We start from the raw sequence: 24967 nt of genomic DNA, 5'->3' as shown, positions 1-24967 counted from the left end.
TGTCTTGTGGAATCTTGTTTTTTTTATTATTCATTTTTTTTTATGGAAAGGTGAGACCTGGTTTGGAATTACATTATTACATACAATGACATTAAGACGAAGCACAATATTAGACACAGAAACTTTGTTCGTTTCCTGTTTGATGATGAGAGCAAATTGACACGTAAATACAAAACACGGAAATTACAAATGCATGAAATCCTCCTGATGGAAATCTTACTTGCGAACAAATTATGTTTTTTCTTCAACTCAGTTCAGTTTGTTCTGTGTCAAACAACTGCAAATGCAGTTTTGAGACACATGGCAAATAAGTTACATAAAAAGAACTATATAAAAATAAAAACTCAAGTTAATTCACAGTGAGGAGGAAAAAAGTTCATTGTGGCAACAACATTTTTTAGGATGTGCCATCACCGTCGACTTTGGCTTCTGCAGTGTCAGCAGACTGATCACCAGGGGGCGTAGTGCCATCACCTTCCGGAGCAGCGTCTTCAGATGGGGAACTACCATAGAGTGTTTCTCTGGACTTGAAAAACCCAAGCTGGAAGTGGGGGGGAAAAAACACTGTTAGAATTCAGTGTTAGAAGAATAATTGAAGTGAAATTCACCATCATGTTGATCTTGCATTTATAGTAGCTTCAGTTATGTCTGATGGATAGTCCTACCACAGTCTTACCAAAATCCTTTCAGTGAGATATTCTAGTTACTGACCTTATACAGAATCCCAAAGATGATCAACAGTACTATCAGAGTGCAGAATACGCTGACGGTAGCAATGACAGTAGCAGGGCCTTGGGACGGGACTTCCAACTCTGAAACAATCTGAGTGAGAGAGAGAGAGTGAGCACATTGTGACCAAAAGTAACATTTAACATAATATAATAATGATCAATGAAATACAATAAGGATGAGTAAATGAAAGGAGTGATGTAATGTGTGTTGACTCACAGAGCGTGATAGCCCTCCACTGCCAGGGAAATGGGTGTAGTGAGTTTCATCGAGGGACAGGAAAGCCCAACTCTCTGCCTTCACTTGAACTCCTGACCCCTGCAATAGGAAAAGGCAGGGTGAGAACACTGGCAATGTGAAAGCTTTTCACCAAGCAGGACTGTAATGTTAACAGCATTATTTATTATAAGTTTATTTATTATATACTTATTTAAAATTATATTTTACCCTAGTGTTTCTGCTGATGACTCCAGAGAATATGAAGCTGATTGGTTTCTTGACAGACAGCGAGGAAATGGCACACACAATCAGATGGCAGATATCACTCTTACAGTCCTGGAGGGAAGTCACAGTGACGTGAATGAACAGTGAAGCATTCCAAAAACTGCTTATCTAACCAAACGTTACTAATCTTACATTTAGATAAAGAAAAGAATCTAGCTGGTATTGTTTTTAGTATAAAGAGACTAATCTTTTCTGTAATTAATTTAATCTTATTTTAAAACGTCTTATCAAGACAAATTTGCTTGTTTTACATTAATTTGTCTGGTTGTTGTGTAGAAATAGAAAGCCCCTTTACCTTGTTTTCTTCTTCAGTGACGGGTCTCTCTTTGAAGCACTTCTCTTTTTGTCCTTCCTGTCACATGATGACACACACATACCCCCCAAGCAATTACAACAGACGTGCATATGAACACATACAAACAGTGATATGAAAAAGAGGAAGTCTGGAGAAAAATATCCCTTATGGCTGATATTTCCTCCAATCAAAACAGGCATCTGGTGATCTGAATAGTTCTCATGACACTTTCAGAGTCAAAATGAAGATCAATTACTACAGCTATAGGACAACCGGGCATTGAAGGACTATACATTTAACAGTGCTAGTAATGTGTTTGTAAAATTAGCTCTGCCATGTATAAACCTAATGACCACTGAGTACTGTATGTGTTTGCTGCTTGTTTGACTAACTTTTTTAGTCAAGGCTTGTTTTTCAGAGTTGAACTTTTCCCATAATATTAAAACAGAGCAACTCGTTACCTCCAGTTGCAGAAACGTATTCCATAATCTTTCATTACTTTTATCATGAGTGAACTGGCCACTTCTACAAAATTTCTGCATGCAGAGTCATTTCTACAGAGCATAAAGCAGGCTGCATGAGTAACTGTTACAGCATAGGGTGTCAGAGTGGTATTTTGCAATATCCTCTTTGCAGAGAAATAAACTAACGCTTCAAAATCACTTACTCTGCCTGATAGGCCCACAGACCACGAAAAGCCAAACTCCATCTGGACCGGCAGCACAAAAGTCACATTAACAGGCACGGCCAATTCTCCAATATTTTCAACCTAACAAAAAATTTTAAATAAATTGAGGTGTTATCATACATGATAATATATATAATGCAGTACACAGCATTCTTGTCTTGATATGGCAAGACCTGGTGTAGAGAAGAAACATTTGTGTTTGGGCACCTTAAATTCGTGTTTGAGTTCTGTTTTGTCTGGGAAACGGATATAACGAGTAGTAGATTCTCCCCTGAAACACAAAACCAACACACGCACACACACACACACATTTTAATCATACATTTAATCTGACCACAGCTGAATGACCAGATCAGCAGGTTGCAACTCACTCTTGAATGATGACATCAAAAGGCAGCTTCACTGGCACAGTGGCCTGAGCAGAGTTGTCCTGCAGTTTCAGGACGTCCTCATTCTTGCTGTTAACATGCAAAGGAGGGGTGGACAGTGGCTTATTTTGCATCATTCTGTTACATATTTCACAACCACACCTACAGTAAAGACTCCCTAAGGAATCTTAGTAAAGGTTAGTGAGGTCTTGTAATGTGGGACTCAGTGGTGCAATTTACCCATGATTGACTAATAACCACAGCATATCGACACTGGGAGTGGGAAAGCAATGCAGACAGGGTGTAGTCAAAAAAGCACACTAACTGCTTACTCCACAATTTGAGTTTTTAACAATTCACCAAATATAGCTCGATCCTCTTTGAGATTGATATGCTAATCGACATGACAACAGTTGGATTGTGTAACTGGATCTGAGAAGTGACCTGTTAGGACATTGAGAGAAAATGGAAGAGAGATGCTGACTGACCTCATGACAGACACATTCACAGACAGTATGTCACTCAGAGAAGTCTGATTGAAGACCATGAGTGATATCTGTATCGCTGTCTGGAAAAAGGGAGAAAGGAAACAAATAAGAAGAAAGGAAACTCAGACATTTGGGCACAGATTGTGTCTGACCATCACTCATAAGGAAACTCAGGCATTTGGGCACAGATTGTGTCTGACCATCACTCATAAGGAAACTCAGGCATTTGGGCACAGATTGTATCTGACCATCACTTGTAAGGAACTAGACCAAGGTAACCAATGTGTGTCAAGTGGGTGAGTAGCTCTTCACTAAAATATACTGATAATAAAAAAGTCAGGAACAGTGAAAATTTACCAAAATGTGTGTGTGAGAAAAGGAAAGAGAGAAAGAGAAAGAGAAATGAATGGTATGCAACACTCTTAACACTCACTCTTGCCCCTTGACGGATCACAGTTGGTCCAAGGTCAGAGGCCATAAAGGAGTAAAGGCCTTTTCCTGTGCTGTTGAGCCCATAGAGCACAGGGCTCTTATCCACAGTCTGCAGGAGAACACCGAGGCCACAGACAGAGAGCTTTCAAAAGGGAACCCTCCCAAACAAACATGTTCACACGTGCCCTTATGGGTATACTGTCGTCTAGTTTTGGTTCTAGTTCTGGTTTGGTTCTGACCTGTCTGACTTTAGTGAGGGACAGCGAGGAGGGGAAAAGGAGCTCCATCTTAATGGCTGAAGCATCTTCTCCGTTATTCAACACATCCACCAAGACTTCCACTTGAAATCCACTGATGTTAACTACCACTGGACTATATAGCAGCAAGACAGAGGAGGAAATGAGATGAGGAATGAACAAACAAGTAAAACACTGAACTCTAAAGAAGTACTGATGTAATTATACATAAATATTTGAAATAATTGTTTGGTATAGGAGTGTGGTTTTAAGAAGGCATAACATTGTCATGATGGCATACAATGTACATAATTATATTAAATATGATTCATTCTCTTTGATGTGTGTCAGACCTTGTGAATTTTACTGAAACATGAAGGTCTGGGACACACACGTGATCCTCTCCACACACCTTCTCCAGTAGCACCTGGGTCCCACAGACAGACTCAGTTTATCCAAAACATCACAAACACACATATGCAAAACATCACGTACACACATATCCAAAACATCACATAGGCTACATATCGTAAAACTACCAATTTCCGCCCCTATTTTTCAGTAGCCATAATGGTGTAGATTTGATGCTGGGCTGGTGGGTGCCCTATTTCCACTTTAGGAATCCACCGTCTTGGTTTGTATAGAAATTAATATCAAGTGACACATACGTAAAAAGGGCGGAAATAGGTAACTTTCCGATACAAATCCAAAATATCACATACACACACATCCAATATCACATACATGCATATACTGACTGAGGAGATGTGTATGTTAGTGAAAATGTATTAGAAATGTTGTTGTATTGTTGTGGTCACACACACACACACACACACACACACACACACACACACACACACACACACACATAGACACTATTACCTTGCTCAAAAACTCCAAGGGGCAATCTGGGCTAAGCATTGGCCTTAAACCATTGGACCCTGGAATGTCCTCTACGTCGGCTACTAGCGTTCCTAACAGATCTTGGTCATGATAATCTGATATGCACGCCTACAAGGGAACAAGAAAAGCTGAACATCGGCACATGTATAGATTTCTACATATAATCTATCAGTAATAATTCCTTTGGTTTGTTTAAATGTCTACCGTCTATATAACTGGCATCGTTGCTTTAAAAATTAGTGCTTTCATCATCAATTTTCACTGCCATTGCTGCTTTAAGACACAAAATTGGCAAATAAATGGAACCTGAAGTTGAACCTGTCGAGGCACACTGACCGGTAGGTTGAGGGTGAGGTTCTGGCAGAATGTCTGGCTGCCGGTCAGATTCATGTTCCATTGACGGTTGGATGAAAGGACCAAGCGAAGTGGTTTAATCTGCTCGTCCAGCTCCAGGGATGCGGATACCGCCGTCTTAAAAGGAACTGCCAAGGAGTAACCCAAGTTAACACCACAGCCATGTGAGTCATGGGGAATGGTGCTGGTGTGCTGGTTGTTGTACCGTTTGTTGATTTGATTAATTTGAACAATTGTTACTTAACATTACACATCTGAAGCTTTGCACATATCTATGAAAACCTCAAGAGACACAATACCGGTGATTGTAAAAAAAAAACCAGCTTATTATACTCCCAAGCTTTTGGGGTCAAGAAATGTTAACACAAAACAGTTTGCACAATATGTGCGAATCTAAAGTGACAATGCAGCATTCGCTTACTCTGTATGGTTCCCTTGACAACCTCTTGGAGAGTGACGCAGACGTGAACAGTGGACACTGGCCTGTCCAGGCCACGGGGGTCGGAGCAGTGAAAGCTGTCTTGCGGAATGATTGGTGGGTCCAGAGTGACGGACACCCTCAGGCACATCACTGGGTGGGACCTGGACACCAGAAGCGTTGTATAAAAAGCCTGACCAACTGACAACAAGAACAACATTCACTTAGATTCTCTACCCTTTTTTTTCTTCTTCTGCTGTTTTCTGTCCTTGGGTGACATTTTTGACTTTCTCTCCCTCTCTCTCTCATTATTTCTCTCTCTCTCTCACTCCTCTCGCTCTTTTTCTCTCTTACCGTATTATGGTGGCACTTCCTTTTCCACCAACCACCAGATCAGTCAGGCCATCTGAGCTCAGGTCTCCAGCAGAGTGGACAGACAGACCAAAGTACTGCAGTCTGCTGTTTAGCTGAGAGCCTGCAATTCTCTGCATGAAGGCACAGATAATGCTGAGGTGACGCAATGTTTGCAGGACACATCAAAAATATATATTACAATAAAAAGAATTTACGGTAACACTTTACTTGATGGGTGAGTTCATAAAACATTCATAGCAGCTGTCATAAACTGCACATAAAGCATTCATGACTGTTTCATGAGACATGACTCAACATTCATACCAAACCTTTCATGAATATGGAAGACAGAACGACGACAACTTGTCAAAATAAAAGACAGAACATGGTCAAGCAAATAATTTTTGTTTCATAAAAATGTATTTGTTTTATGATGTAACCTTTGCAGATGATTTCTCATCTTTTGCTACTGGGAATGTCCAACCGTTGCGGGTTACACAAATACAGGTCAGCTGAATGTACAGTAGGCTAGTTTACCTCCCAGTGTTAAACTCAGTGATTATGAATACTTCACAACTTGTATAGTAAAGTGACATTTGATGTAGACTTCATAAGATATTCATGAAATATTTACAAAGGCTGGAGAGATTAAATGAATGGTATCCAGGTTACACAAATACGGGTCAGCTGAATGTAGGCTAGTTTACCTTTGCGATTGTTGGACTTTTATTTTGACAAGTTGTCGTTGTTCTGTCTTCCACATTCATGAAAGGTTTCGTATGAATGTTGAGTCATGTCTCATGAAATAGTCATGAATGCTTTATGTGCAGTTTATGACAGCTGCTATGAATGTGTTATGAACTCACCCGTCAAGTAAAGTGTTAGCGAATGTACTAATATTAGTTTACATTATTGCTGAAATTATAGGCAGTTATACAGTCAAATATGTATGCACATGATATACATGTTAAGCAATCAACACCTTCCTATAATTTTCACAGTAGATCAAATCTAATCCAATGACTGGGTTTTATTTGAAGAGCTCTTTTCCAAAACGCTATAAATTATGTATTTCAGGTAATATCAATAAAGTGCAGTAAAATGGTGGATAGAGCATTTTGGAAAATAGCCCTTCATTTGGAACTGAAAATAGATTAGATTAGATTAGATTAGATGAACTTTACTGTCCCAGAAGGGAAATTTGTCTTGGGCATACAGTGCTACATTCAGCTGCTTACCATACAAAACACACACCAGTTCAACGCCACATGCCACATAAAAGACAGCAGGAATAAAATAGAGTAAGCACAGCAGACATAGGAATCAGTACCTCAATCTGAGCATAAGAACCACACTTTAACCATTAATATTCCACATAGCCTCTAATGACAGTAATATTGTATTGCACATTTCCTAGTTGTGTTGCCCTCTTACACCAGTAAAACACCACAAGAACCTACCCAGTTTTGAACATTCAACACATTACTGGAACAACCATAACAAACAGTTATCTTTCAAACTGACACTTCTCCTGACATGCCACAGATACCACATTATGACACTATCTTCTATTCTATGCTATGCGTATTACTGAGAACAGGATCACAGGGTAATTCTTTACAGTATTCTAGGGACCTTTCTTTTGTGGGTGACATGTTGTGCTTCTTGAAACTGAAATTACATAAATTGAAGAGCTGTGGCTGTAAACTGATATTGAGGAGCCACAATCCACTGTACGTTATACAATTACCATACCAAATGACCATGTCAAAGACTCATTTGCAATCTTCCTGACTTCTTCCAACAACTGTAGTGCACAGATTGCGCTGTCATTGTTATGTCAATGTCAAGAATGTACTGCCTCACCCAGACTCGTTCTTGCATGTATGCACAGTCAAATGTGTTATAACATAACTCTTAGTCTGAGACGTGTACCTACCTACACACAATAATGTTCATTTTATTTCACTTTCATTTTACAGTTTCATACAAATACCTGTCATCTAAAATAAACTATGTTTGGTTACACTTTACTTGAAGGTATCTACAAGAGAGACATGACACTATCATGAACATGTCATAAACAGTATAAGTACTCTTTTGATCCCGTGAGGGAAATTTGGTCTCTGCATTTATCCCAATCTGTGAATTAGTGAAACATACTCAGCACACAGTGAACACACAGTGAGGTGAAGCACACACTAATCCCGGCGCAGTGAGCTGCCTGCAACAACAGCGGCGCTCAGGGAGCAGTGAGGGGTTAGATGCCTTGCTCAAGGGCACTTCAGCCGTGCCTACTGGTCGGGGTTCGAACCGGCAACCCTCCAGTTACAAGTCCAAAGCGCTAACCAGTAGGCCACGGCTGCCCCAAAACATTATAAACATTTATAAACGTTTATGTCCTGTGCTCCTGTCATTAAGTGTCATTCATTTTTTGTCATGACAAGTTAGGGTTAGGAAATCAGAGTTAGGGTTAGGGTTCATGTGTCATGACAGTTTCATGTCACTCTTATGTAGATACCTTCATGTAAATGTAAGCCTATGTTTTTCTGAGAGTACTGAGACATGGTCAGAAGTAGATTTTAGTATAACAAAAGTCTGCTGGCTCTTTTGCCACTCACATATACACAATACTGTCAAAAATAGGATAGGTTTCATCTTTCACTAAATCTACGCGCATGTGTCTACTCAGGGCATTGCTGTAAATGAGCTCATTGCTCCATATTCTCCCTGAATAAAGAATAGATGATTTGGGGGGTGCTGTGGCGCAACTGGTTACAGCACCCGGGTCCATGTGCCCACAGGGATCCGGGTTTGAGTACGGCCCAAGTCATTTCTCATGTCACTCTCTCCACTGTCCTATCACATTAAAGGCATAGAAAGCCCCAACAATAAATATATATATATATTATAAAAAAATGATGAATCTCTGCTCACCTGACTGTACTCAGACCTGATGCCCCTGCTGTCGCTGAGGAAGATATAAAGGCTTCCCTTCCCGTTGTTCTCAGATGGAGCCCCCACTGCTAATTCAGGTGCTCTGTCCCCATTCAGATCTGGGCACGAGGACAGAGACGATCCGAACTGGCCGCGCTCGTTTCCGGGAGTACCCCTCAGGCGCTGGGAGCAGTTGGGAGTCTGTGCAGGTCAGGGGTGAAAATAAAATTGGGATGCAACTATGAACTTACTTTGGGTATGTGCTGTCTGTGCTTGTTTTCCTAAGATGCTCAAATGTCTTTGTAGTTGTGATGTGTGAATGTGTGTTTGTGGACATGTAGCAGGTTTGACAACATCTCACCTCATATTCCATCTGGCAAATGTGCACTTCTCCCCCAACACCTTTGCCATGGTGGGAAGGAGCCCCGATGACCAACAGTCCATTAGTGCCGTAACTCTTCCCTGTCAACGTGCAAAGTGCTGACCCAAAGTATGAACCAAACTGCATGGGAGGGTAAAAAATGAACAAAACACACAATTACAAATGTAAAAATAAACAACTGGGTAAAAACAAAAAAGACAAAGAAAATGCCTTGAACTTAAAGCTGCAGTTGGCAAGTCTGGCAGATTGAGGGGACTTAGCCAAAATGTTGAATATTTACAACTCTCATGCCCCTCCCCCACTACCACCGAGCACCCTCTCATCAAGTTTGTGCTCATCAGTGCGCACCAGACTGTGATTGACAGTCAGATGTCACACAGCCCTGCTCTGATTGGACCAGAAGAACCGGGAGCTGTGGATTTTTGCAAAACAAATAACAGGCTATAGGTAGAGGTAGAAGTGCGGGTTTTTTTCTAAAACTGGCTGATTTATGTTGTTCTGTCGGAGCATAGTGTCGGTTTCAGTGAATATGATCAAAAAAATCTTGCCAACTGCAGCTTTAAGTCACCTCGGAAAAACAACCATGACAATATCAAATGTTACTGTAGCTCTGGGATCACTGATACCTGAGAGCCGGGTATCCTGTAAGTAATGGTCCAGGTGTCATTATGAGACTGTTGGAAGCCCAGCACAAGACCAGTGTGTCTGTACCGTGGAGCACCCGCAAAGTAGACTGCTCTCCGATTTACACTCAGTAGAGCCACTGAATAGCCTACAAACAAACAGAGAGGAGATGAACATCCATGTTATATACATACCGTATGCCTGTCCTATGTTTCAGGCTTGTTGAAAGTGAGAAAGTGAATGGCTGATAGACAGAGAGAAAGAAAGTGAGTAAAAGAGGAGCATGATTAAGTGTGAGACAGATGTATGTACAGAGCATTGTTTTCCTCACAAAATATGGAAAGTCCTCAACCGCAATAACAAGTCTGATGAGAAAGCACATCAGAATCAAACTTTTACAGTTGCAGTTAGCTTCCTGTTAGAACCACCACTCTTCCTGTCATAACTCCTGTTGCTAACTTCACATCTTTAGCATCAAAGATGACACTTTCATTTACAGTATGTGTCACATTTACAAAGGCAGCCTTTAATAAACCCATTTGAGTATTACCCCCCTTTTATACCAATGCTTCTGATTTTATGTCTGAAAGGGCTAAACCCAGGTTGTCTGACCCTGGTCTGCAACAGAACTGTCGAGATCAGTTGGAAAAGGGCCTGATCAGGGTCAATTTCAGTGTCACTATCTGGACCTAGGCTGAGTGTGTCTTCTTTTTTATGGTACACCATATCAGGAACAGCTTCAGGAACAGGACTCTGGGAGCAATGATTTGTTGCTCTGTTCTCACCCAGATAGGAGTCTCTCAAGTCCTTCTCCTCTGCGGACGCATTTATAAACGTTGCATCAAGCCTGAGGCCATACTTCTCAAGCCCACCTGACCAGGTGTATGCCCCAACAGCCCCGAACGTACTCTCATCCTTAAGGGAGAGGGGGAGCAAGGGGTAGGATGAGTGTAATGGAACATCATCTATTGCAGTTAGTTATTACAGTTATTCAGTTATTATATTGTTGGTGTGTGGTGGTGAGAGTTCCTTACTTCAGACAGAGCAATGCTGAAGCCACCCTGTGACAATTCCTTCTCAAACGAGCTGTGGTTCGACACAGCACCTGTGCCTACAGGTGAGTAGGACAGATAATAAGCACACAGATGAGACTACCCAACTGCAAAAAGTTGACTTTGAGCAAGCATTACTTTTCACATCATTGTTTTCTTTCTATACCTTCTATTGCAAAAATCTTGGATTTCAGCTCATTCTGAATAGAGTTCAGAGCATCAAAGCTCTCTGTCATCATCACATTCTTTGAATTGTTCAGTGAGATCTTCAGCAGTTCGTCGTAGGAAAATTGCTTGCCGACCTGATGTAGGGGCAGATGAGACGTGATCACACATCTGCTATGAATGACTGCTTTGTTATTTACTGATGATAATGGTATTTGTTATGTCAGGCATACAGGATACTGCCCTTACCCCAATGGCATACATGGTCACATTCATACAGGATACTGCCCTTACCCCAATGGCATACATGGTCACATTCATACAGGATACTGCCCTTACCCCAATGGCATACATGGTCACATTCATACAGGATACTGCCCTTACCCCAATGGCATACATGGTCACATTCATACAGGATACTGCCCTTACCCCAATGGCATACATGGTCACATTCATGTCTTGGGCCAGTGGGAGAACGGCATCAAGTGTCTCTGTTTTGTCATTGGATTTTCCATCAGTTATCACAATAAGTAGCTTCTTTGAATCTTTCTGCATTCCCTTATCCTCAGTAAACATATTTTCACTAAAAGAAAATTTAGGATGAGATGAAATGATAGAGAGAGAGAGAGAGAGAGAGAGAGAGAGAGAGAGACTGTAACTCAGACATTTAAACTCTTGTGTGGTAAGGTTCTCTCATGTTCTCTCACCAGGTTCTCTGATACACCCATGGAGAACCAGAGGCAGAGACAGAGAAGGACAGAAATAGCAGTTCCTTACAGCACAAAACGTATGGCTGCCGCGGTGTAAGTGTTGCCCTTCTCGTGACGCACTTCATTCATCAGATCAACAGGGTTTTCTTTTCTTTTAGCAGCAAAGTTCTCAAAGTTGAAAACAGCGTGGTTATCGGTAGCATACTGAGCCACAGCCACCTGTGGGAGTCACATATATGATGTATTATAAACAATGATAAATTATACATATAGTCAGAGTTGGCTGGTCCATCCTCAGAGAGTAAAAGCTGTCCACAGAACATCAGCTCAGCTAGAACTACATGGAGTTACTATAGAGCAGTGGTTCTTAACTGGTCTGGCTTTGGGACCCACAATTTCCCATGTTTATTTAGTCGCGACCCATATATGTTTTTAGTGTTCAAGCCAACGGATACGGTGAGCTACATGGTAAGATACACAAAGTGCCTGTAGGCCTACTTGTTTGGAACATGCTGATATTTGGCATTACATTTGTGAAGTCTTCAACTCTTGATGTCACCCTTCAAAGTACTCGACAGATTTGTCTTTGACAGGGGTGCTTAGTTTCCATGTGGCATTTTAGTTTTGATGGTTTCATGCTCTCATGTGCCACCAAATCATTGCAGACCACACACTGGGGTCTCAGTCCCATTTTGTCCTCAATTTAAGTAAATCCATACCCTACTTTAAATATTCAGGGTTGTAGCCTACTTCCCTTATACCACTAAACTGATGTCTAACATGATCTGTCACATTAAGATTGCCTATGTCCATGGCAATGACTGATACAAAAAAGTCTATAAAATAAAGGTCCAATATTACATCTGATAAAGTAGCACTTTTGGGTCCCGACCCACCAGTTAAGAAACACTGCTCTAGAGAACCCGTACTAAAGATGACCAACATATCCTTTATCATAACAACACATACAAACACAAACACACATACCAGTCCCTGACACACACTAACTACACTAACCCTGAGCCACAACCACCTGTGGGTTAGAGTAGAAGCTGTCCATAGCACATCACCTCAGCTAACACCTCAATTCCATCCATCCATACTTTAACACCTCATTCAATCTTCATTTATTCTCAGAAGTTCATTGAGGGTAGTCCTCATTTTCAGTGATGCTGAGATTACAATAACAATAAAACAACATCAAAAGAAATAGAAGATCATTTGTTGTATTGAAATGTAAAAATATACCAAAACTAAATAAGTAATAAGCAATAAAAGACATACAATTTTCAGTGAAGGGAAGGGAAAAAACTATAGTTAGCCTACTAATTACTAGAGAAAACCAAACTTAAAGATGACCAACAATGAGTGACACCACCTGGGTAAAAAAAAAAACTTTCAGATTGTGACATTTGCCATGAGAACAAATATATTTCTATATCCTTTATCACAACAACACATCAAAACACAAACACACATACCAGACCCTGACACACACTAACTAGCCTACACCCTGATTTGAAGATCTAGTTTGTGTGTGTCAGGATCATCACACACACACACACACACACACACAGACAATCACACTTACTTGTGTTCCTGGATCAGTAAACATGCGGATAATGGCCTTGATGAACTCGATCATAGTTCTAAACTCAAGGTCTGAGATGCTTTGGGAGCTATCATAAAGAACTACTGCATCCAAGGAAATATCGCGGCACTCTAGAGGGAGACCAAAAACACTACTATGGGACACTTCTACTACTGAAGACAGATCACACAAACTAAGATGATTTTTTACCCTTAAAATACTGGAATATTAGAATATACAGCACAAAGCACACCATCTTGAGTATGAACAGCATATGAATTCTACCTTGAAAAGCCGGTTTGATACTTTTACTCTCTGTGAATCTCTGGCTAATTTCCACACATAATCCATTGAGATGAGTCAGATGATTACACTCTTCCGTAAGGCGTGGCCCACACACCTGCAGTCAATGAGTGGGAGGAGTAAAAAATAATGTAAAAAACAATGATTTATTAGCATTTTGAAAGCCTGCGAGACAAAAACGTTTGACTGACAGTCTGATACCGAGGGATGAAAAGCAAGGACAAAATTGTTTAACTTCAACAGGAACGTTTCATACACACTCAGTCGTTTGTCTACACGACTGGTCCACTCCATGACCTCTTTGCTCAATCCAGGAATCCACAGAGTCTTGCTGAGGCTCATGATGCCTTGTGATATTGATTAATAGTTGGGGGTCAGGAGAGGGCTACCAGTGAAAATAGCACAAGATGTGTGCGCCATATTCACATGAGCTCCTGAGTGTTGTAGGAGAAACTGAAAGTAACAGGATAGGTCAAAGGGGACAGGGGACAGCCACTTCCCTTTCCAAGCCGGATAGCCATTAACTCCAGAGCTAAAAAAAAAAATTCCACTGAAGGACACTATTTTGATTTATGCTTTTCTTTGGGGGGAGGGGGGAGGTTGTTTGATTACACAAGCCACCTAATACTTACATCTTAAATGTTAGGACAAAGACTTCTTAAAATATAAATGTTTAGCCACAAAAGGTAGGCTACAACAGATTTCCATCGTACAGCTATTGGTGCTATTGTGGCCAGTATTGTACGCACATGTATAGTACAGTATAGTAAGAAGGACATCTAGTCTTTAATTATTGACATGGAAAAACATACTTAGTCTCCAACACATACCTACCATCATCTTGTTTCATATAACACTACAGTGTACAAGTGAGAATTATGGGGAAGCACAGGGAACTTAACAGTTGTGAAAACAAAAACACTCACCATGGCCCTGTCCGCTGTGCATGCTAGTGACATTCCCAATGAAATTCCTGGATTCACTACAGAGAGAGATTGAACAGATGATATATCCAAAACCTCTGAATATTGATTAAAATTCTGTGTTCTTTTGTGAAATCTGGAATATTTTGTTGTATTTTCCCTTAATACATTAGAAAAGAGAAGTGGAAAACTGATGTTTCTGCACGAGGAATTGAACATGCAAAAATGGTTGTGAAACTGCCACACTAATTCAGTAACCAACAGTGAGAAATGAAATGACGCTACCATGACGAAAACTTCAGTAAGGTGATACATCAGAGTATGGATGAAATATGCATGTAATTCCAGACTATGGGGGCATCATTTAATAGGTGAGCAAAGTACAAAGTCTGTCAACAGGCAAAGTTCTTGTGCATGAACTATAGCTATCGTGTAGCTATACGATGTCGGAGAATTCAGCAGACTCATCAGTGTTTGAGCTTATGGTTTTACCCGTCTTGTTAAAATAGCAAAAAGATTTTGCCTTGTAATAAAATTAGTTTTAGTTTGACTCAAGACTTTGCCCATCATTCAAATTAGGGCTCTATGTCATGACATCTGTGTGAAAGATGACATCTGACATGACTAATTCCATACAATCATCATGTAAATGGCAGTGCTTTGCTGTGAACTTGTTCCATAGTTGACTGTCAGGGAATTCTGCAGGGTAATTTTGAAGAACATCTTAGTTTTCATAAATATGAGCATGTGAGCTTAAAGGTGCTCTAAGTGATGTTATACGGTTTCTAAGCTAAACCATTTTTTGTCACATACAGCAAACATCACCTCGCCATCCGTTAGTTGCCTGTGCCCTGAATACACTGTAAAAAAATGCGGTCTCTGTGGACAGCCCAAGCTCCAAAAACAGCAACAAAAACAACCTGGCCCAGCCTGGACCATAAAAATATAACAAACTATTCCAGCCAATCACCGACGAGATGTGTGTTTAGGAGGAGGGAGGGGGAGGAAGTAGAGAGCTAGCTCTCTGTTTTGTTTGAACGTTGACAAGTGATGTTACCCAACATTGCTTAAAGCACATTTAAAGGTGCAGTCAGTGATTGCACTAAAACGGGATTTGCTCTTGGGTCCCCCTACATTTGAGAAGCGCAACAATAAATTAACTACATATGCGTCTTTGCTACAAACTATAAACATACCTCTGATACAATATAGAGCAGTGGTTCTTAAGTGGTCTGGCTTTGGGACCCACAATTTCCCATGGTTTAGTCGCGACACATATATATTTTTAACGTTCAAGCTAGGGCTGGGAAGGTAACCGTATTACCGCATTGCCGCGGTCACGTGACTCCTACCGCGGGTCTGAGCTCCACACAGGGCTACCAACTCTCACACATTAGCCATGAGACACACACATTTGATTAGTTTCACACGCTCACATGTCACACCCCCAATTTCTCACCCTGAAGTGTCAACCCGGTCGGTCAAATGCCTGAAAGATGAGTTTATCTATAGATCTACCTGTTGAGCCACTCGAGATCGACTAGTTATGCTTTCAGAGACGGTGAAGGAGTTCAAGAGCACCCCCTGTCTGTGGAATTTTCTAAATTTTCTCTCATTTGTGATGCTACTTCACAAGCCATCCCAGGCGCATTTCCCCCCGCATTTTCCCTGCTTTAGGTATGCTTTGAGTATTTATTGAGTATTTTTCACGCTGAAGTGTCAACCTGGTATGTCAAATACCTGGCAGATGAGGTTCAAATAAACTAAACCTATACAGATATCACACATCATGTGAACGAGCGGAATCTAAGCTTTCCAATGATATTAGCGCTAATTCAAGCCAACAGATACGGTGAGCTACATGGTAAGACATGCAAAGTGCCTGTAGGCCTATTTGTTTGGAACATGCTGATGTTTGGCATTACATTTGTGAAGTCTTCAACTCCTGTGGTGCATTCCCATCGCATCGTAGTGGACTGCGAAGTGAACTGTACAGGGTGGTCAGCCATATTAAGTGATATTCCATTCCGTAGGGAGCGACGGTGTTCAGTTCAAAGTGAACTGCAAAGTGTGTAGGGAGCTAGTGAATATAGCTACATCACTTCACCGGAAGTTAGATGGCAACCGGAGTTCAGTAAATGGTCCCAAGTGGCCGTATTTGCAGATAAACGTCACTTGTTTGGCTTTTTTATGCTTGGGTTTTGTGATAACTAGCGTGAAATACCCTGCACATTCTTAAAAAAGCCGTTATTGTAATCCCTAAACACGTCTGAAATGTTGTGAACCAACTATCCAACGAAAGTAAGCCAGCAAGCTAACTCTCCACCGTTTTCAATGGATAATGTGAGATGTTCGCTGAATCTGACAAAAAATGCTATGATTGCTTACTGTATCTTTAAAGCAACACCAAAGAACTTTTCCTCTGTCGCACGCACTATTTGTTTATCCAGCACCGGCTTTGGAAATAACGATGTCCACAGACAAGGTAGAATATGTTGCATGATTTTATGAAAGTACGATGTATTGCGACATCAGATGCAAGTCAAATTTGTAGTTTCTAATGTCTCATTCCATCGAACTACAGATCCGCTACCCGATCTGGCAAACTTACATAGTGCGGTTATAGCCGATAGAGGGCCGCGAAGCGAATGCAGAAGTGCCGTTCACCCTGTTACGAGTTGATGAACCACTGAAACGATTTAGGAAACATTATTTTAAGGTACAAAAAACTCTTTGGTGTTGCTTTAATACACATTTCCAGAAATGCTATGATCGCTGACTGTACCTTTAATACACATACACATAGTTATCATCCAGTAAAATCAGGACAGTGAGCTGAACAACGGGGGCAGCCGTGGCCTACTGGTTAGCGCTTCAGACTTCTACCCGGAGGGTTGCCGGTTCGAACCCCGACCAGTAGGAACGGCTGAAGTGCCCTTGAGCAAGGCACCTAACCCCTCACTGCTCCCCGAGCGCCGCTGTTGTAGCAGGCAGCTCACTGCGCCGGGATTAGTATGTGCTTCACCTCACTGTGTTCACTGTGTGCTGAGTGTGTTTCACTAATTCACAGATTGGGATAAATGCAGAGACCAAATTTCCCTCACGGGATCAAAAGATTATATATACTTATACTTATACATTTAGAACAAGTTGACTGTTGTTGAACATCAACCTTTGTTGATTCTCTTAGATCAGTAAATGTATACATACCAGTAATCAATAAAACCTTACCTTTCATAGGAAGTAATTCACACTGACCCGTATAGGGACATTTATAAACTCCACCAGTTCCATTTTGATGCAGTGGGGATGTAACTAAAATACTGAATGAGACAAAGACTCAGTAGGCTACATTGAAATCCAGCAAGAAAGGTAAAATAGTAAAGATTTCTGGAACCACAGAGTACTTTCTAACTAGGGCTGTGCTCAAAATATCAATATTAGCCTACGATATATTGTGTGTATATCCTTGTTGATGTACATATCGATACAGATATTGCTGTATCAATACGGCATCAACAAAACTGAAAGCATAAGAGACAACAGAACATATTATTGTACGTTTTAAAGCTAATGACAGCCAGGTGTTGCCATCACTGTTATACAGAATTATGAAGAACAGCTGTTAGAGAATTCTCTTTTGGAAATGGTAATTATTCAGAATCAACATGTATTGTGATACATATCGCATTGTGGCCTGTATCATATCGTAAATGATTAACTAATAATTAATAGGCTGAAAAACAGAGCATCTGGCAACCTACATTTACTTGGACGCAAACAATGAGATGCCTTGAATCAGTAGGCCTATGAAACCTTTGCACATTGTTAAGCAAATTCATATATGGACCTTTACCATAACCTACCTGTTACTGCCCTTTGGTCCAAAATGACACACTTGGTATCCAAAGTATGATCCTGGCTTCTGGTAAAATATTCTGGGGTTGGTTTTCTCCAAGTTGAATCCCCAAGTAACTGATGCAACTAATAACATAAGCCAGTTAAAATACGAGTCTGCTTTAGAATTAGGCCCAAGCTAAACAGCATTCACATTTATGTAATTATAGGCCTACGTGTATAGCCTATTCACCAAGGGATAAAACAAGGAATGGTCTCTAAGGAGTAAACAATTCCTTAACACAAAGTCAGGCAGAAAAGATTGAGCCTAAAGGCCTACATGTTATTTAAATGTATATTTTTATTATCCTCATTTCAGCTAATTAAAATGATTAAAGAATGTTTAGGCTATATTATTGTCATAGTCTAATGATAATAAATAGATTCTTTGCGTCGAGTTCTGAAATGCCGATGTCTTACCTTGCAACAAACCCACTATCAGAGTGTGCCTGTTCATAGTTGATTTTCACATAGGAAAAAAACTGCTGAAACCAACCGAAAAAAGCAGGCTTTAAAGATTGGATGAATTAAAGAGTAGGCTATATGCTACATTATATGCTAGCCTATAGCCTAATCTGGGAAGCCAGGCGTCTGAAAGTCACACAATGAGAGAGACTGGCTTTTGAAAAGCGGTGACTTAGGTCCCGGAAAGTGGGCGTGAGAAAAAAGTGAACAGTGAAGTGATGAAAGTGTAACTTACGATAGAGAGTGAGTGAGTGAGAGAGAGAGAGACGTTTGTAGGTTATTTGTGAAGACCTGTGATTTTATTTTTATATCCTAGCCAAGCCTACTTACATCCTACCTTAGGCTAGGCTAGGCTACTTTCTATAGGATATAGGCTATGCCTACACGTTTAGGCTTAGGCTACTATTGGTGATTTAATTTGTTGATTGAAAATCTAGGGGGAAATGCGCCACGCCACCTTGTGTTTGTTTCTATTTTTGCTGCCACAAATGTTCCCAAAATTAAATCTTAGTGACAGGCTTAAGGACAGCATCGTCGAACAATGTTTTTCGTGTGTCCTTTATTATTTTAGTTCGTTTAATTCGGTTCGTAACAGTCAGTCGTTGTATAGAATTGCCATATTCAAATATCTGTTTGCACTGCTGAGATCTACACGGGCCAGATAGGCTAATAGGATTTTCCTATCAAGTAGCCTACTTCTAGGATCAACTTGCGAGGCGAAGGTAGGCTATCTACTACAACCCCATGGACCAGGTCTAGTTGGTTATTCTTTAAGTTATTTTCCAAAGCACAATGTCTTAACTGAGCAGTTGACAAGGAGCAAGGGATAACCTCTGGTGCTAAAAAATGCAAATCAACTAAAGAACATCGCGGTATCGACAGATAATAACTTAAGAATTATATCACCGAGCAGATACGAACATTTCTGCAGATGTTCCCTGCAGATGAATTGGCAAGACTATTAACGGCAAAACCTATTTCGGTTTCAGAAGAAGCATCTCAAATAGAATGAGATGTAGGCTACAGTATCGAAATCCCGTAGCCTAGGCTATTGTGCATCTCTAGAATCATTCAAAATAGTTTATTGAAAGTGTAGAACATAGTCCAATCATATAATGCAAGTTTGCTCAATCAATTCACAGTGAAGGGGGAACCTCACACCACCAATGTGTAGCACCCACTTGGGTGATGCACATCAATTATGCCCCAGAACACTCACCAGCTTGAGGTGGAGAGTGAGGGAATGAATGAATGAGCCAATTGCATAGGGGATGATTAGCGGGCCAGATTGAATGAGCCAGGTTGGACATTTAGGACCACATGGTTCTCTTTGCAATAAGGATAGGATCAACCATGAATGACCAGTCAGTCAGGACCTCGGTTTAACGTCTGAAACCATGGAAGAAAGCTGAACATATTTCCTGCTCATGCAGGTTGTGTTGATCCTACCTGCAGGTTAGTTAATGATGTTGTTCAAAGACACAAAATAAAGATTAGGCCTATAAGTGAAATATTCACTGAATTCCTTATTTATAAATGTACATAATAGGTTTTTTTTAACAATAGAGGGGAAACCCATCATGCTTTGAATGTTAGAGTGTTTTAAATGTTTCTGTACTTTCAGCATATTTCTGTTCCAGTCCCTGTCCTTGTATGTACAGTGCATGTAGCCTACCACCTATCAGTACATGTACACACCAATTCATTATAATTGTTGTGTAAAGTAATGTAAAAGTATTCATTATCATCATCATCATTATACATTAATGTTATATGTTGTGGACATAATTAATATTTGAACAGTACAAGTATAGTCCACTAGATGGAGTACTGTGACTATGTAACATGTGGCATGTCTCGTTACATGCAGCCTCTGTAAGGACGAAATAGGGTTGAATGAAACAGGTGGAATTATGCATGAGCCCATATTTCCTTTCCATCTACAGTTAGTTACTGACCTGTAGATAAAGATGCAGCTCTCCTTCTCAGGGTGTTATGTGACCACTGCTGAAGATGCTTGGGTCACATGCATCCTATAGACCCTTTAAACTGCATAAACAGGTGTGTTCCTAAGGTATGGCCAGTGGCACAGAAAACAACATTGAGCTAATGGTAAATTGGGGACAGAAAAATAATAATCAACATTTTGTAGAGCATTACTCTAAAGTCATTTTTAGAGTAATGATTAATTTTCATTTCAAAGTATCTGCATTGGTTTTGAATGTTTCAACCAGAAACCCTCCAGGAACAGACTTACCGGTAAACGATCTTCAATACATGATGATGATAATTTGATAGTGAGTATTACGGTTGTTAACTTGTAAGTTATGTCTAACTTGTCTATTGTCACTCAATAGGGAAGATATATAACAAGATAATGTAAGTCTATTTCTGTTTTTAAAAAATGTATGTATGGCCTTTAAATACACAGATGAAACCCTGGAGTGTTACTGTAGGATACAGTGCACACTGTTTTTTAAATGATGTAAAATTGAAACTGACAAATGCATTGCTTTCTGCATAGCTTAGAAAGCTTATGTGAAGACGGGGTGTTACGAATAAATTTGAGGTGTCAAAGGCTTGAAGGGTCATAATGCTCTGTAATCCCCAAATCAACTGACTTCATGAAATGAGCATTCAGACATTTGCAGGGAGCTGTACACGCTCCCAGAAACCAGCTATAATAAAATAGGAAATTCGGGGGTGTTTATGTGCGTACTTAAGCACAAGTCACGCAGAACTGTGAAGCTTCCCGCTTGAGGAAAATACTTCTGTAATTGTTGTTTTTCAGACGTCTGAAAAATAGCAATTATGGTGAAGGTTTTTCTCTAACCAACCACATGGTGGCCAATGACTGCAAATGCAAGCATGGGCACAGGCCATTTTTTACATGACTAGAAAGGTGTTTGTGTGCACTGCTGTGTAAATGTTTCTGTTTGTATCAAAGACAATCAGACAAACCTATCTGCTCTGGAGATAACCACACACACACATATATCAGTGCAAACACACACATACGCACACACACACACACACACACACACACACACACAGGGTCTGTCCACTAGCTGTAGGGCTAGGCAGGTGGGATGACATGCTAAGTTAATCCCTAAGAGGGTTTTCAGTCTAGACAAGTTTTAAGAAACACCCGTTAAAAACACCCACCCACCCACATTCATCCAGTTCAGACTCACAAAAAAACACACAACACATATTTTAGCTTGACCAATCTTTTTTTCCAGATTTACTCCCAGAAAACAAGTAATTCTGTCTACATCACAGGCAAGCATTAATGAACTCCTGTTTATCACAGAAATTGCTACCCTAGCCATACCATATCCACCCAATCCAACCCCGCACCCCCAACCCTCACGCCCACCCACCCTCTTTATGCACAGAAACATACAGAATCGACCCCCACCCTCTCTCCGTAGACATTTTTGTACATCATTGTCATTATCGAGCATTAGAACAAGTATACAGATTCACTCTCTGCTTGGTAACTCCACATTACCCTGATTGTACATATCAAACCCTTTTTTCCAACATTTATTGGTAGATACTGAGACAGTAAAGTTTTTTTGTTTGTTTGTTTTGGAGTATATATAGGCCTACGCCTTGTTTCTACATCACTTGGTACCGCTTTTATGTTCCTTAGACTATAGCCACAGAGGTACTAAGGCCCCTGCATGTTGTCGAACTAAGAATTTTTACGACTCAACAGAATTGGGATTATAGAATGCAAAGCGTTGTTTTTACAGCTGCCGCGTATTGTGTGAGAGCTAGTACAGACGATAAGGCAATAAAAGACAGGTATTTCTGTATATAAAAGAAAGAATGAGAAAGAAAGATAGAGTTCAGAGTTCAAGGTAGATACACAAAGTTTGGGCTTGGGCATATACACATACACTCGCACGGACATGTAGCTTCAGGTTGGAATTCTCTTCCATGACCTTGCTTGGGTTGATATGGTTGAATCTGAAGTGGTGTGGTGGGGTGGGGAGGATGCAGTTTACATGACTTCTAAGGACATTTAAAAAAAAAAATGCGTCCAGCCCCATCATAACTTAAAACGAGTGATGTCTCATTTTGTTTATATTTCTCTGGTAAGGATACTGAAGTAATGCCTTTCACAGAAAATTCAAGAAAAAAAAAAGGGACGCGGTGCATCAAAAGAAAACGTTCTAGTGGACTCAGAGGAGAATGAAACGGTAGCATGACAGCAGTGTGATGACTTGAACATATTGTATGTGCTGCGTTATGAATAGATGCTGAATAGGCCGCTATCCTACGGTGGCCTGGCAGACTCAAAATTACTCCTTTCTGACAGAGCGTGGAAATAGAAAGCATCAGGATGAACGCACACGCCCTCTTTGAAAGACAAACATGAAAACGTGAGAAGCACAAATGATGCTCCACGTCAAAGTCATTTCACATTAAGTGCTTCATCGAGTCTTCGCACTGCTGTCATGTGGTATTAATAATGTAAATACTTCATGTCATTGCACTTGTTCTGTAACCATTAAAGGCCACACTTTGGAGTGTAGACAAGGCCAGAGGATGGTTTGGCACTAAGGTCCCATTAAGCCAGGGACTGTCTTCCCCTGTTATGCTACAGTTTACAGTGGATCAACTACACAAATTCAGGATGTCAACAAAACAGTAAACAAACAGATCATTAAAAAAAAATCCAGAGAGTGAATTAAAAAAGATATGAGCATATATTTAGACCCTGTTTTTAGACATATCTTTCCTAAACATCATCATCTACAGCTAGGCCCACATTCATTAAAAAAAAAAGATATATATAGTGCTGATCACATCACGATTCCCCTTTCAATAATCAAATCTTTCTTACAAGTTTATTAGGCTACAGCTCTCTCAGTGACACCGACCAGGGGATCCCAAACCTTAGCACCGATGCCCAGGACAGGTAGAATCTGAACTGTGTGGTTCTTGTTTGGAGACCAGAGGTTGGAATGTGAAAGGTGTGAGTAGAAGTGTGTATAAACCTTAGGAGACACGACAGTGACAGAGGCAGTTTGTGTGTGTGTGTGTGTGTGTGTGTGTGTATGTGTGAGTGTGTGTGTGTTCTCTAGAGTGTGTTACTGAAAGCAGGCACTTGAGTGTGTTTCTTTAACGTTTTAGAGTTTACCCAGCAATCTGTACATAAATGGAGGATCAAGGAGATGACCTCTGACTGGTGTGAAATTGTGTGCGTGTGTATATGAGTGTATGTATTTGTGCATGTCTACACATGCAATATCTTTAAGTGTGAGGGAGTATGGTTGAAAATTGAGCCAGGAAGGGGCTGTGTAATGTCACCCTGGTATTCAGACTAATTCACTATAACACTGTCTTCAATTTGTCATTACATAAGATCATGCTGCTCTATCACTGCCACAAACACACACACACAACATAGACACATGCAAATAAACACACTCATACTTACTTATTCACACACAGACAGACAGACAGACACACACACACACACACACACACACACACACACACACACACACACACACACACACACACACCTAAACAGCAGTCTCTGAAAACTGATCAAATGACGACAAATGTGATCATGGTCTGGTAAACAGATGTATTATTGTTATGTGTGAACAGTGAGTGTGTTCTAACTGTATGGGAAAAATGCTAGCATTCTGTGTGCATTTGCACATTTGCATTGTATTGTACTTGGAGTTGTATTTGTGGTTATCTGTGTTTGTTTGTGTGTGTGTATGTGTATGTTTGAGAGTGAGTGTGTATGTGTAACTAGCATGCTAAGTGTGCATGTATTTGTACGCATGTGTTTATAGTTGTACGTGCACATGTAGGTTGCAGGTCTGTTTAACAACTTGTGTGTCTACCTGTGTTTGTATAGTGTGTGTGCAAGCATACAATCTGTGTGTGTGTGTGTGTGTGTGTGTGTGTGTGTGTGTGTGTGTGTGTGTGTGTGTGTGTGTGTGTGTGTGTGTGTGTGTGTGTGTGTGTGTGTGTGTGTGTGTGTGTGTGTGTGTGTGTGTGTGTGTTGTATTCAGCTGGGTTGTGGTAGGCTGCCTTGAGTTGCAGCCCTTTGGCTGATGGAAGCGAGAGGCACGGCATAAAGTAAGAGAAGGCTGTTCTCAATACACTTCACACTA

General features: G+C 40.5%; 1 protein-coding gene across 1 annotated transcript; it reads right to left on the bottom strand.

The window, feature by feature from the left end:
* Positions 1-2: 2 nt before the first annotated feature.
* On the bottom strand, positions 3-18964 carry LOC143111436 (integrin alpha-X-like). Its single transcript, XM_076273674.1, has 30 exons — positions 18774-18964; positions 18323-18440; positions 17688-17779; positions 14460-14515; positions 13516-13630; positions 13231-13361; positions 11707-11858; positions 11359-11512; positions 10931-11066; positions 10747-10823; positions 10498-10627; positions 9715-9860; positions 9068-9208; positions 8707-8907; positions 5770-5900; positions 5419-5579; positions 4980-5125; positions 4623-4751; positions 4094-4167; positions 3744-3876; positions 3506-3613; positions 3073-3152; positions 2588-2674; positions 2424-2487; positions 2196-2297; positions 1529-1585; positions 1177-1284; positions 949-1047; positions 712-822; positions 3-541 (listed from the first exon to the last, which is right to left on the bottom strand). The coding sequence occupies exons 1-30, from the start codon at positions 18808-18810 to the stop codon at positions 398-400; spliced, it is 3420 nt and encodes a 1139-aa protein (XP_076129789.1). The 5' UTR covers positions 18811-18964; the 3' UTR covers positions 3-397.
* Positions 18965-24967: the final 6003 nt, after the last annotated feature.

Source organism: Alosa pseudoharengus, unplaced genomic scaffold, assembly GCF_046254945.1.
Source record: "Alosa pseudoharengus isolate Yale_2024_CS ecotype anadromous, Long Island Sound unplaced genomic scaffold, YU_APseudo_1.1 YU_APseudo_1.1_scf_8, whole genome shotgun sequence".
In the NCBI taxonomy this organism is placed as follows: Eukaryota; Metazoa; Chordata; class Actinopteri; order Clupeiformes; family Clupeidae; genus Alosa; species Alosa pseudoharengus.
The sequence above is the reverse complement of the archived record's forward strand: the minus strand, read 5'-3'. Positions and strand labels throughout refer to the sequence as shown.